The sequence below is a fragment of the Mus pahari genome, chromosome 3 (genome assembly GCF_900095145.1).
Source record: "Mus pahari chromosome 3, PAHARI_EIJ_v1.1, whole genome shotgun sequence".
NCBI lineage: Eukaryota > Metazoa > Chordata > Mammalia > Rodentia > Muridae > Mus > Mus pahari.
Genome location: NC_034592.1, coordinates 62,564,422 through 62,579,199, shown reverse-complemented (window position 1 = coordinate 62,579,199; position 14,778 = coordinate 62,564,422). Strand labels below are relative to the sequence as shown.

General features: G+C 42.5%; 1 protein-coding gene across 8 annotated transcripts in view; it reads right to left on the bottom strand.

The window, feature by feature from the left end:
- The window catches only part of Osbpl6 (oxysterol binding protein like 6), a 190,511-nt gene that overhangs the window by 39,426 nt on the left and 136,307 nt on the right, over positions 1–14,778 (bottom strand). For 6 of the 8 annotated variants that reach the window (XM_021195072.1, XM_029536029.1, XM_029536030.1 and 3 more), the window contains 7 exons: positions 13,697–13,750; positions 12,535–12,648; positions 12,257–12,427; positions 9,248–9,380; positions 6,367–6,470; positions 5,520–5,612; positions 1,083–1,157 (listed from right to left, as the gene is read on the bottom strand). In XM_021195072.1, coding sequence (XP_021050731.1) covers positions 1,083–1,157; positions 5,520–5,612; positions 6,367–6,470; positions 9,248–9,380; positions 12,257–12,427; positions 12,535–12,648; positions 13,697–13,750 — 744 coding nt within the window. The remainder of the gene's footprint in view (positions 1–1,082; positions 1,158–5,519; positions 5,613–6,366; positions 6,471–9,247; positions 9,381–12,256; positions 12,428–12,534; positions 12,649–13,696; positions 13,751–14,778) is intronic. The other 2 variants (XM_029536032.1, XM_029536033.1) reach the window with 2 other exon arrangements.

Here is a 14,778-nt window from a genome sequence, read left to right as displayed (position 1 = left end):
TGAATTCTTATTTTTTATTTTATTTTTAATAATTTATTTATTTATTTAATGTATGTGAGTACACTGTTGTTGTCTTCAGACACACCAGAAGAGGGCATCTGATNCCATTACAGATGGTTGTGAGGCACAATGTGGTTGCTGGGAATTGAACTCAGGACCTCTGGAAGAGCAGTCAGTGCTCTTAACCACTGAGCCATCTTATCTATCGATCTATCTATCTATCTAGATATTTGGTTTTTCGAGACAAGGTTTCTCTGTATAGCCCTGGCTGTCCTGGAACTCACTTTGTAGACCAGGCTGGCCTCGAACTCAGAAACCTGCCTGCCTCTGCCTCCCAAGTGCTGGGATCAAAGGCGTGCGCCACCACTACCTGAATGGCTTACTTTTATCTTGTGATCAGGTGCTCTACTTCACAGTGTAAATAGAGTCATGGGTCTTCACCTTACCTATGTTCTATCTTCTTTCGCCTCTTAGGAGTAAAAATACCCCTCTATATATAGATTAGACACTAACTTCACGGTTTTTTTCATTTCCACACTATATTTTCCAGTCTTCAGGCCAATATTCTTTCTAGACCGTAATCTCCCTTGCTACATGTATTTCAGGTAGTCTTATAGAGATGACATCAAAATCCGCCTTTTCTACTCAAAACGCTGCCTCCTCAAGCAGTCATACTGCTACACACAAACAAGAATAACTCATTTCTGTAGTAACGTGACATTTCTCAGAAAAACAAAAATTAGTTAGCAAAGGTTCAGGCATCAGTTGGAAAAACAAATAAATGAAATACCACCATTTAAAAAAATTCTACCATCTCGGGACCCCATACTCAGTTTCTCAAACTCAGTTAGACTTGAGTTTCAATCCATTCTTCCAATAATGGTAGAAGAGGATTATGGACTAGCTCTCTTTTTCAAAACCCAGCACCCATGTCCAATTCCTGCCATGCAAGGAGAGCCAGAGGGCATTTGAAAGTGATGTCAACGGGGTAGGCCACAGGTGACCCACCACATGCTGGTGGCACCATCACAGCAGAGTCACCCTTGCACACAGTTCCTCTTTTGAGATGGAAATGCACTCACTGTTGTAGCCACTGCTGCTGCTAGCCTCTGCCGGCGCCGAGTTGTGTTGAACTGGCCCTTCGCAGGTGGCCCTTCCTGACAGTGAATGGGAGAAGAAAAGGGGGTAAAAACATGGGGTAGGGGTGAAGGCAAGGGGATTTGTGGGGGAATAAAAGATAATCAGACAGAAGAGTTTTAACTTTAATTGACTTTTCTTTTAAAAAAATTTTTTTTAGCATTGAAACAAGTCAAAGGGACACTCATGCCACGAGGAAATGAGAAGAAAGATCTTCTCAGTGCAGACCTCCCAAACACTGTGAATCTACTTTCTGAATATAATCCCTACCCCAAGAGCAGATGGGGAGCTCTCCTATGAATTAATGAAATAGCAAGAAGCCTGCCATTCTAAAGTGAAAGGAACGTGCACATCACTTTTTAAAACTATGATGACATGTTGTAGTAGGTCAGAAGGCATCTAGTAAATGGTAGAGAAGAAAACAGGCAAGCTTTGGGGCAAGTGATTATAAAAAATGTAAAGATTAAATAAAATCATATTCAGAGGAAAAAAATAAGAGGAAGAGAAACAGGTTTCTTTAACACCCAACTAAACCCTCAAAGTCTGCTGGCAGGGATTTAGTGCTAGAATTTCCCGTGGTCGAGGCCAGTCCCACTAGACTGGGGTTGTGGGGAAGCTGCAGAGCCTTCAAGTGCCTCAGAGAGTGGGATCAGTGCCTCACAGCACCAGTTCTGAACATCCAAGAGAGAACACAGGTTTCATTTGGTGACGTGTACCTACACACAAACCTAAAGACACCCAAAAGTAACTGCATTTCCTGCTCATCCTTCAAAGCCACCTCAATGTCACAGACCCCGAGCCTTCAAGATGGAGGACAACACTTCCATTTCCAGTTAGCTAAAGTAAGATTTCTTATATTAACCCGAAAATTCATATTCTCCCCCGCCTCTCTCTCTCTCTCTCTCTCTCTCTCTCTCTCTCTCTCTCACACACACACACACACACACACACTCTATCACGACTACTCTCATCTGTTTGGAATGACAAATATTTTGAATTCTCACATCCCCGATGCTCTTTTAAATTTTCCAAATTACTTTCATAATTTACTTCACAAATCTTTTGCATATTTATGTATGTCACTACACGTAATTTATTTTCTACACAAAATCTCTACATGTAATGTATGAAGGAAGACCCTGTCTTCATATGTCAGTGTAATTGTGGGATGTGAAACTGGGGCAGCTTCACGTGAATGATGGATAACCTTATCAGCTACTATGTACTTCTTTCTATTCTATACAATCCCTCCAGTATTTTGGACCTATTATCTAATTTGTTCTATGGATGACACAGGGACACAGTATTTCTCTTCTGTAGCACTTTTGACTATATAGCTTTACTGAGATCCTTATTAGAACCAGACAATGCAAAGTTTGGGAGACCTAAATGCCTATATTCTTTAAAGATAATCCTCACAGGACCTTCAAGACATAAGCTGACTCCATGAGTTAAACAAGAGATTTCTGAAAGCAATCCAATCACATCTATGACCAAACGAGTCATATTTAACCTTCATGGTCAAGTAAGGTGAGCCATCTACCCTATGCAAGAATAAGTCATCGAATATTTGCCACCTCTACCACCCATTAATAGGGCAGGCTCCTTTCTGGGGAGAACTCCTGGTAATCGGGCTTGAGGGAGTCAGGGGGGTTCTGGGTGGGTAGTCCTGTAGTTCTCCCAGATCAGCAGGGACAGGCTCCTACCCGGTTGTGGTACCCAGAAGACCCGGAGCCACATTCTAGCTGCTGCCCCTATGACCAGTGCCTGGAAGACGGTGGCCTGTGGGTCATCAAAGACTAGCTCTTCATGTAAGAGAAAGCCCAGCAGCTCCTGGGCCGCCTGAAGTCTAGTCACACACCCTCTACCTTCTGGTAGAGCACATGTTTCATGTTCTAGCTTCATTTCTACTTCCTGGAGTCATTTTTTAAAATTTATTTCCTAATTCTTTCAGGATGACAACTACTACAGAATGTGCAAATGAACGTGAAAAGCTCAGCCACACAATACCAACATCAATAGTGATTGCCGGCCAACTACCACTGCCACACAGCCTGGCTTCCTTCATAACTGGCTAATGACCTAGATGATAAACAACAGAAAATGAGTTCTCACGATGCTAGAATCTCTCGAGTTGGCTTTGATAGTGGTCATCCTGGAAAGTGGGATGACAAGGACCTCCAAACAAATACGTGGCATCCTTAAGATGGAATTCTCATAGCCAAACAGCTTTGAACATGGGAAGGAAAGACAGCTAGGATGAGGAGAAGTCTCTAATTTACTCTGGTAAAAATAAATGTTCTGCCCTTCTGTAGGCAAGAGACTCCTGAGTATGGATATTTCTGCTGCTTACAGACATTGCTGGGTGAGCTTACTCATCCCCACTAAGTATGCATGTTGAAGGAGGTCCAGCCCTGCTCTAGTCAGAGAGACCTCTGACTACTCCTGGAAGACCTGCTGCCTTCAGCAAACAGAAAATGTTCAAGGGGAATGAGAGCAAATTCTGCAGCACTCCAGCCAACGACACATACTTTTAAGTCCAAGTGGAAGTAAATGCTCTCTGGGAGTGATTAATAGCTTATCCAAAGTCTACGTTGCTACTGAAAACTGCATCTGCTCCTCTTGAAAATGTAAAGTGACTGCATGGATGAGGTAATCTCAGATTCCTCATCTAAGTAAGAATCACGAGGCCGCTTGTGTCACTCCTTGGTCCAACAAAGCAAGACAACAGTGAGAAATTTAAAGAAGCCACTCAAAGATCTGCATGTTCTGGCACCAATGCCTTCTGATGACTCAAACAATCCTTGTGATTTCTCTGCGTATTTATTAACCAGAGCTGCACTCTGCTTCCTAAAGGGGAAAAATGGGCCATGTGGGCTTGTGGTAAGAGTCCTGGCTCCATGGACAGCCAAGGGTATTGTGTTCAGACTTGCTGAGAGCCAGTCAGTCCACTCACAGTGGCTGTGAAAGGAATCTGTCCAGAGGCATGCATTAAACAACCCAACTGAAACAGTATCGATCAGAAGCGGGGATGTTCTTAGCGTACTAACAGTCCCTAATTCTTTTATTTGAAGAAAAGGTTCTTCTGGTTGCAAAGATGATTCTACTCTCTTAGTCATGAGAACATGAATACAAAGTCTGAAAACAAGACAAATCGTAAGCTCGAAACAAACGACCATCTTGCGGGTTTCTTGTAGAATCATCTGGCATATTTCCCCCATAGCACTAATTTTATGAACACAATGAGAAACACACAAAAGTGTATTGCTCAAAGGAACACACATAATTACATTCACAGAATGCAGATATTCTAAATAGAAACACTGTATTTAAGTGCTTATGAAAAATTACCATGAATTACACCAGATTAGGAAGCACACTAGCAGTTTGTTATTGACACATTCAGGGTGAGAATACAAAGAATGTCATTAAAGCCGTTTGAATCAGAGAATTTTGTTAATCATTCAGAGGAAAAGGAAGAACAGCGAGAAACAGTTACTTTGTGTTAATATCTAAATGCATCAATATTAGAATTTTTTAAAAATGAACTTGACTAATAATTTTAATTGGCGGGTAAGCAATCATCTTACGCAGCTAAGATAAGACTGCTAGAGATTCTTGTCAAGATTTAGGAGTAATACGATTTATGACATGGGTTTTAGGCATTCTATGTCACCAAAATGTAATAACCTAAGAGGATCATATTTGAAAATATACAATTATGGCAATTAAAATTTTTATTTTAGGTAAATTTATCACGAGCTATGGAGATTTTGGTTCCAGTGACTGTTGTAGGCCAGATACTATTTACCTTTGTAATTATAGAATTTTAGAGTTCAGACAGAACTCAGTGATCATTAAATTAATTCTGTAACTTGAGCAGGAGCAAGTGAAGTCCAGAAAGTTTAACAGAAATGTATAAATTATGAGGCCAGCGAGTCACAGCAATCACAGTAACACCTGGGTGTGTTGATCTTTAACCTACAAGGCCTTGATAAAACTGTGGACAAAGTTCCTCCATAAAAGAGCCCTCTAACCCTGAGACACTATAAATGTGCATATATTACTGTTCACTGGCTTTCCAATTTTGATTTTAAAATGGCTTTCTGTCTGAGTTTTAATGTTTCAAAGGCTAGAACTGAGAATGGAAATCCTACTGAGTGACCAAATTGGATCATTGTTACTTTACAAGGTTTTTGTACTTAAGCCCAATTACCTACAATTAGTTCATGTTTTAGATAGCACAACTCTTCAAAAGAACAATCTTTCAAGCAGTTAAGCTATCCCTGCGATCTCACACCCAGGGGCAGATACAGAATGGGCACAGAGAGCAACGCTTTCAATGGAAATGCAAAGAAGGAATGGCAAAGCAAAAGCTGTACCTGGAGTTGAATTTTTGTATCTTTGCTGACACTTTTTGTCCTCCAGCGTCTTGTGACCCGCTTGTCTTTCTTTGAAATATCTACACAGTTAGCCTACATTACACAAATAGTTAAAAGCAACAAAGAATTATTAAGTTCACACAGACGATCACACATACAAAGAGCCCAGAAAGTTAGTAAGGAATCGTTAGAACCCCAAAGCAAACAGGCCAAGGGAGAAAGACATTATACTAATAGCCAAGACATCTACAACTCACTTGTGAAAGTTATATTTCTAGTGTGCAAAAATGAGAACAAGATTAGAGGCCGTGAGTACTTTTTTTTTTTCTACATTAAAAGACAGCCATACTTCTGAAAGTTCTAGAACTTAAACTTCAAAAGCCATCATTGTTAATACAAAAGAGAACTGGGAGTTGACACAAATATGTTTACGAGAGTCTGTATATATTTCAGTGTAAAACATCTGAAACCAAACTTCAAAAGTATTACAAATAATCCCACGGGGGCTGAAGACATGTCTCAGCAGTTGTTCTTACAGACGACACAGGTTTGATTCCCCTCACCCACAAAGCAGCTCACAACCAGCTATTATCACTCCTAGGAGAATCCAATGCCTTCCTCGGGACTGCACAGCCACTGCACACACATGGTGCACACATATACAAGTAGGTAAACACACATACACATTAAATAAGTAACTCCAGAATATAAACTATACGTTATTGTAAATATCATAACGTGAGCCTGCTAATAGTAACTTCCCTTTTGAGTGTCACCTTGCATCTTCATAGGACAGGAAAAGTTAGGATCTGATATAGTGTTACCAGCAGCTGTTACATTTGTTTACCTGCATGTCAGTGAAGTTAGGCGCTGACTGAGTCCTCTGAAGTATCTCCAAGTTTTGCAGGAGCTTGCTAAGTTCCACAAGGTTTGACTGGCAGTGTGCAAGATCTAATGAAGACAAAAATGTTCGAATTGGGTAGGAATAGAGGTGACAATAATAAAGGGGACCTAGTCCACTATGTGGTAAATGTGACAGGATACCCATGTTTACATGATGGTGATACGGACAGGTAACAGAGCATACCTTGCTCTGGGCCTGAATCATGGGTGCTGCTGGCAATGAGATGGTTTCTTACCAACTATGACTCAGAGAGTAGATCACATGAACACTTCCAGTTGTTGTGTGTCCATGGTTCCACCCTCATCTCATGGACACTCTGGGGAGTTTGGTAGGCTTGTGGTTTTATTCCTAGGAGCCCGTCTACTGGCTCCTCTAAAATGATTTACCAGGTAGCTGCCTGGAATTGGGGTGGAGGCAAAGTCAAGTTCAGAGAAACAGAAGAGTAACATTCAGTGGAACATATCTGTTCTCCAGCCCACTAATCGTGTGTCGGAATGACTCCTGCAAAATCTACTGGAGTTTTAGTAATTTAAATTTAATCTCTATGGAAAAAAATACTCCCTAAGAGCCAAGCAATTTATCCATATATTTAAGGCCTGGACTCATGCAAGTCTGAAACAGACAGCTACTTAACTGCTGGAACTGTACATCAGACATATAAGGGGGTTTCATAAAATGTTACATCTTTTGAAATTTAGCCAAAAAATAAATATGAAATATTCCTTTTTAAAAAAAACTGAACCCCATCTCAGTAGTAGGCATGTTCTATGAAAATAATCAGTATAGTTTTGTTTTTTTTTTAAGTGCAGCAAGAGATTAGGAGAAAAGAGAGTGTTCCTTGTTTCATGGTTTGAGAGCAGATTTACAAAACCCCCACAACACCCCCACAGGGTCTAGATAATTGACAGAAATGATTCAGCCAAACAGAAAGGTGGAGAAGGGCACAGAGGGAACTTCAGGTTGGGCAGAGCCTGTCCAAAGGCACAGAGATAGACATATGTGAATGCATAGAACAACAGTTGCTTGAGTCTTCAGAAGTGGGCAAGGTTGAAAGGCTAGGTAGGGCCAGACTGCTGAACACACTGGCTGCTATATGCTGGGATAAGCACTTTGGGGAAACACCTTAGAGCCAGGGAAGAATCACCGGGGGTGATTACAGAGTTACTTTAAGAATTACCAGTCTTGAGGGGGCATTCTGCAGTGAGCAAAGCTCTGGGGACCAGTCAGTTGTGAGCTGACTGCAATCCCATCCCCTCCACCAGGGTAGCTCTATAATTTTGGACAAATGTCTAAACCTCTATGGATTTCATTCTCTCTCTCCACAAAGTGCAGACAGTTAACACTACCTATGCCTCATGGCTGAAAATCACAGGATATGCTCTGAGTATTGGCATGGGTCTTCAAACTGGCTCACAGGTGGTCATTTCCCATGGGCCTCTGAGAAGGATGAACTAATTGTGCAGGATAATGGGTCATGCAGTAAGAAGACTATGTGACCACCAGAAACAAGAGGACAGGAATGGATCGTGCATGAAAGGCTGGTAAGTACAGGACAAGACTGTGTGAATAAGGAGGCAAGTTAGGCGTGATAAGCACTGGCGTACATGAAGTCCGGGTGCCCATACAGTCTCAAGGTGGAACCCAGGAGAGCTGGCAGGGCACTACATTCAGACCAATGCTCTACCGGAAGAGTGTCTGAGTTTGAATCCTGGCTCTTCTTTTCCAGCAGTAGAGGCTGGGCTAAGGGAGGAAGCCCCTCTGTAGCTGGCCTTCAGACAGTGGAGCCTGGGTGGTCGCCAAATATGGCAGGAAGCTACAGTGCTGTCTGAAAGTCATCTGTCTCCTTCCACAACTGGAAGCTGTATGGGGTGAATACAGCCTAGGCACACACTCTAGTTGGATGTCAAATGGACATGATTATGAATATAGAATCCCCTTTAAATCATAGTTTCCCATGTGGATTAAGTTTGGGAGCTTGGTGTCTAGGAAATGCAAATTTGGAGTTAACCCAATGGTGAGGGTATAGGAAGATTAACACAGATCATTAATTTATTTTGTCTAAGTGAAAACAATAAAAAGTTACATAACATCTGTTTTTATTATAGTATCATAAAAGAACAAACTTAATGCTTACAGTATCTCAAGAGCATCTAAAAAAAAAAATCAGGTGAGACTTACTAAATACTATCTACATTGCCCTTGCTTTTTGTCAGGTTTGTGGGTCAAATAAAAACTGTTTCAGAATGGAAATGGCCAGTGGATAAAGCGTGGATCAAAGGGCTTTGATGGGGGAGGGGAAAGTAATAGATTAAGCAGCCCAGAGAAGGATGGACAGGTCCTGAAAGGCCTATCCACAGTGGAACCCCAGTCACACGGAACTCCAGACATGCCACCCTGGATCCTTCTGCTTACTTCTGTGCTATCCAGAACATAGCAACAGGATATCCTGATCCATGGGCAACACAACAGCAGAAGGAAGCATGGAGGGCAGCCAGAGAGAAGGGCAGCGCAGAGCACCAGTACGAGACTGGAAGGATCTTCGGGCCCCAAAGGACAGGTGAAGGTAGTGAGAAGGAACTTGTAAAGAGATGAAAAGGTTGAAGACATAGAAGCCAAGGCAGGGGAGAAGCTCAGAGCTACTTGTGAGGAGATGGGAGAACTGGCAGCTGAGAAGCCTGGGTTAGAGAGCAGACAAGGATCTAGAAATGTATAACTAAGAAGGAAGGCCGGGTCCCTTGAGAGGTGAGACTGGAAGCTGCATTGTTTTCTTTGTAACATCAGCTCTGGGGTCTCCTCCTGAGACCCCACAGGGGCCAGAACTAACCTTCTGCACACCTGTCCATTTCTTCTGAGTCCTGCAGCCAGGCTGCCACTTTACTCTGCCCAGTTGTGCAGGTCGCAGGGAGGCTGTTACTGCATGGTAACGGCGACTGCCATGGAAAGTTGTTGGGCTGTATCTACAAGCAAGGAGATGAAGCATACAACTTACACAGCGGAGGCTGAATTCATGTTCAGTCACCACACGCCATTAATGCTACCTGTTTCATCCAATGAAGAAGACAGTGCTGTTAAATACAACAGCAGCCGCCGCCCAGACTCACGAGGACCCAAGAGCTCAGGAACCCCGTCCTGAAATTACTTCTGAGTTCCTCTTGATCCAGTATCCTCACTACGGTCTCCTCAACTCATGGCTTAGGACCTCTCTGTGGGAGCTCTCTGTGCCCTAATGATCAGCTCAAAATCTTGTTACCCTCGCATGATTCTGAAGTTCACTACCCACCACCAAACAGCCTTACGATGCTTCGGAAACACTCCGAAGTCTATATAAAAGGCCTTCCTGTCAACTTATCTATAGCTGACAGATTATCCTATGAAGAGGATTTTTTTTTTAACAGAACTTCTTTTTTTTGTCATTATATATTTATTTATTTATTTTTATTATTATTATTTTCAAATGCTATCCCGAAAGTTCCCTATNCCCCCCCCCCGCCCCTGCTCCCCTACCCACCCACTCCCACTACTTGGCCCAGGCCTTCCCTTGTGCTGGGTCATATAAAGTTTGCAAGACCAAGGGGCCTCTATTACCAGTGATGGCCGATTAGGCCATCTTCTGCTACATATGCAGCTAGAGACACAAGCTCAGGGGGTACTGGTTAGTTCATATTGTTGTTCCACCTACAGGGTTGCAGCCCCCTTCAGGTACTTGGGTACTTTCTCTAGCTCCTCCATTGGGGACCCTGTGTTCCATCCAATAGCTGGCTGTGAGCATCCACTTCAGTGTTTGCCAGGTACTGGCATAGCCTCACAAGAGGCCGCAATATCAGGGTCCCTTCAGCAGAATCTTGCTGGCATGAGCATTAGTATCTAGGTTTGGTGGCTGATGATGGGATGGATTCCCGAATGGGGTAGTCTCTGGATAGTCCATCCTTTCATCTTAGCTATGAAGAGGATTTTTATGTGAAATAAAGTAGAGCAAAATATGCAGATGCTGATATGTACAGTAAACAGCAAATTAAACAGAAACTTCCTTCCCCAGGGGCCCAAAATGGCTTTAAAGCTTCACATTTGACCCTAATACTCAATTACAACTGATGATGTCTCTTCTAAATTATTAAGAAATAAATAATGCACAGTTAGCAAACCCAGTCTTATTTATTACCCACATAGGACCACAAACCAATTAACATTCAGGAGCCTCATAATCTGATATGTGGGAGGTAAGAAGAAGGACAAAAGGCTCTCTCCTGCATTTTGATAAATGTAATGGAAATCACCCAGCCAGTCTGAGCTCTTAGCTATGCCACTTGCAACTGGAGAAATGGACCTTTTGTGGAAACTGGAGCTGGAGAGTTTTCTTATTCCAGAGAAAACAGTGGGGAAGGATTTGGTTTCAGTCCACCAATCTCAGATATCACCCAAGTTATTTAATAAGTCAGGCGAGGGACAGAAATAATGCATCTTTTATCAATGCTTTGTGCCAAAGATACAGGCAGAAGCTGGAAAAACCAAAGAATTAAAAATTTATGTTTTCTTTTCAAAGATCTAGTTGAGATACAGTTCTCATTTAATTTGGACTAACACTGGGATTCATTCTGGCCTCTGATGAAAACTCATGAGGCCCAGAGAAATATGGCGGCTACCTTGGGGACCTCTAAGTTCTCAAATCCCCAATCTCTCTGGCCTCCTGGCTCGTTCTCTTCCATCTCAGAACTGGTTGGTATTTAGGGCAACCCAATTCCTGGGAGAAAGGTAATTAAAGAGTCTTTAGCAGAAATGAGGCCACAATGAAGTCTCACAATGAAATATAATTAATGGGGTTTACCTTACACACTACTTTCCAACAAATAACAACCCAGTACGGTAATGTTCCGGTCAGTTTGATGTGCTAGGTCTGCTCTTCCCCTGTCAAGTTTTCCAATGCTATGTAGAGAGGAAACTATGTAATTCTGGTATTGTGTAGACTCCCAGGGAAGTACAGAGGAGGCAGGACCTCTCCACTGCTAGCCCAATCAGTTGTCTCCAACCTCAGTTTGGGGCACCAGGGATAAAGCTACAGCAGGCCTCTGCAATGCAACCCAATTACTGAATCACACACGGAAACAGCTGCTTCTCTGCCTGTTCTCCTAACCTTGACTTTCAGACAAGAACTACCTCCAGCTTCTTTGCAACATGGACGATGAATCTTATTCCGTCCTAAGGACCTGCAGCGCCTCTTGTCGGGTCCTTGGTTTAATGAAAGGAGGTGCTGGTTTTGGAAACAGCTGTGTGCCAGATCCTGGGATGGCCACGTCACTTGTATACATGCAAACACAGTGTCTGAACTTGGCTCTGTGACAGATTAGAGGTGAATGGCTGTCATATACCTAATGTACTTGCTCACTGGAACACCAGTGATACCTGCTGTTCCCTCTACAGCTGAATGGTAGTCACTCCAAAGGGAAGCGAGTCATGTATGTATACATTATAGCTCTGGGTCATGTATACGTTACAGCTCAAAACAAGAAAATAAAGATTCATTTTCAGAACTTTGGGGTAACTTTATTACTACCCAAGAATTCCCAGATGTCGATTAAACAAATGTTTGCTCCCAATACCCCTAAAAAGCCACACAAAAATAATGCCATCCATTTATCACAAAGAAACTCTTCTGGTGATTCACACATCTGCCTCATCTTTGTGCTTAACACTAGTGGCCACATCACTTGTTTCCTGGGTCTAAGATCATAAAAGGAAACTTCTCTTTCTGATGTTTCCAAAGTAGACAGAGGGATGTGCATGGATAACGTTCTAAGCAATTTCCAGGCTGACTTTTTTTCCCAGTGCAAAGTCATACCTTTCCATCCACAACAGAGACATTAGCAGCTGGGGAGGACTCGGCTGTCGAAGTTGCAGGAAATATGTGGAAACTGGCATCTCTCGGCGACCTCACAATTTCATTCTGACGGTACAACCTGTGATGGCGCAGTTTGGAGACCCAAGCGTCAAACCAGTCCTGGGATTTCACCTGGATCAGGGAGCAACGGAAGACAGCTGTGGAAACAGTCTCCTGGCTGCCACTGGTGCAGGCAAATCACATCCCCTGCTAACGCCAGATGCTGAAAGCAATTTCACCTTCAAATGATAGATGTGCTCTTCCGTGTCAAGGTCTATCCTCCGAGCTTTCTTTTTAATCGACATGACAGACAGTCCGACATCTATGCTGCCGTGCACTTTTCCTTTTTGGATCTGAAATCAACAGATCGGTGAACACGCCGGAGGTTGTATTNGGGGGGGGGGTCTGCTCTGAGCTAAGATGAGCTTAAGGTAAATTGCAACTCACCTATGCAAAGTGGGTGAATACATTCTTTTTAATTAAGAGAAAACAGTTAAGCGCTAAGGACAGTTGGATCTGCCAATGACTTCACATCAATCTCAGCATGTGACACTGCTCATCTTACTCTTATTTTGGACACAACTAATAATGTCAGATCTCCCTAATCCCAGATTGCTTAGCGCCTATCTCCTCCATAAGCCAATGGCAAGGATTCCCCAAAATAACCGAAGTCAACTTTTGAACCATGACCCAGAACACCCATGAGTCAGCTGCAAGACAGCTGCTGGGGCAGAACTGGGCAGCTGAGACCAGAGGTCAGGGACCAGCCAGCCCCTTCTCCTGGCTGTCCTTGGCTGAGCGAGGACAGAGCCCAGTCATGGCAGAGGGGCGGACAAAACCGAGTCTAAGCCCTTGGTCATCTCCCTGCATCACATGGTAGGAAGGAAGAAACTCTGAGATTTGCAAAGCAAACTACTGCTTAGATATTAAGCAAAAGCAGTTTGGAATGAGTTGGGCTTTTCAAGACAAAAAAAAAAAAAAAGTGAATGAAACACAAATTAAGTACAAAAGACAGTTTTTTTGACAAGAACAGGAGGGTTTTAAATCTCAAAAAGCAAAGATCACGGAATTTATTTCAAGGTGAAAAGAAAAAAAATGTTCAGGATTTTCTCTCTAGGAGAGAAAGGGTGATTTTTTTGTTAACATGTCACTTTTAGGTTGAAGTTCTGCTTTAAAAAACAGTTAAATATTCATGCACAACTTTGAGATTTTATGCTCTCTTGAGTATAAGCATAAAGCATACTTTCTCTAGAACATGCCGTCGGTAGCTTGTTAAACATTACAGGCACAGACATGCAGAAAGCCGGTAGCCATGGCGCAGGGTTTACACAGCTACCGTGTTTACTCACTTCAAGCAGAATTCTACATCAATCTGTGAAACATGTCCTGCGAGCTACTTACATCAAGCGGCGCCTTGGAATACTTCAGCATTCCATTATCCAGGACAAAAAAGCGCTGCAAGAACCAAACACCCCAGTTACTGTTTGTTCTCTGAATTACACAAAACATATACACAAGTGCGGGTCGCAGGTCCCTTGGCATCAGCGGTTAACATGTTTGATGGTTCTGATGCACCAATTCAGGGTAACTAGTCACAGCCAGTCACAGGAAGTGAGGTAAGTGGGTCAGAGTTCCAGTAGGATGCTTTTACACGTGCCAGGGATGAAATCTTTTCTCTGTGGTTTGTCTTCACAAGGTGGAGAGAGAGATCACAGCAGTTCTGTAAACACTTCTATACTATTCGACAGGGAAGTGTTTGTCCCCTGAATTTTGATTGAATACCCATGGATACTTTTAAAAATTCTCATAGCCATTACAGATGCCATTAAACTGGATCCATGACTAATAAATTACCCACAAGGCTTAAGTGACCTTGGCAATATGCTTGTATTCTATTATTAGGAAAGGAGATTAAATCTTGTTTCCAAACTACATGAAGAATAAGGGGCCCCACCCCGAGTGGTAGTTGATGGCTACCAGGGAAGGAAGATTCGAGCTTTGTCCTTGGTCATGTGACTACTGTTCATGCTCTGGTGAATGGCCCCAATGAATGCACATGGCAATACTAAATGATCCCAGTGAAATACACATACGTTAAAACAAAAGGGGGCATGAAGTTGAAAGAGGGTGTACTGGGGCACTCTGGGAGAAACTGGGGAAGAAATGGTGACTATGATCAGAATACATTGTATACATGTATGAAATTCTCAAAGAATAAATAGAATACGAAACAAAATAAGAAACTAAAGAGGGTGGGTAGGCAATTATCTGCCTTGGGGTCACATCATCCAGTCTTAGTAGACTTGCCATTTTTTAACCACAAAGACTGAAGACCTCTCTAATGTTGGCTTTTTTTTTTCTGTGAGCCATTCAAAAAAAAAAAAAAAAAAAAAAAAAAAAAAAAAAAAAAATAAAACTAATAGCTCTTAGGAGTCAGCCACAAATGAAACCCACTTCTAGCTCTACAGAAAGTCCTTCTGTTG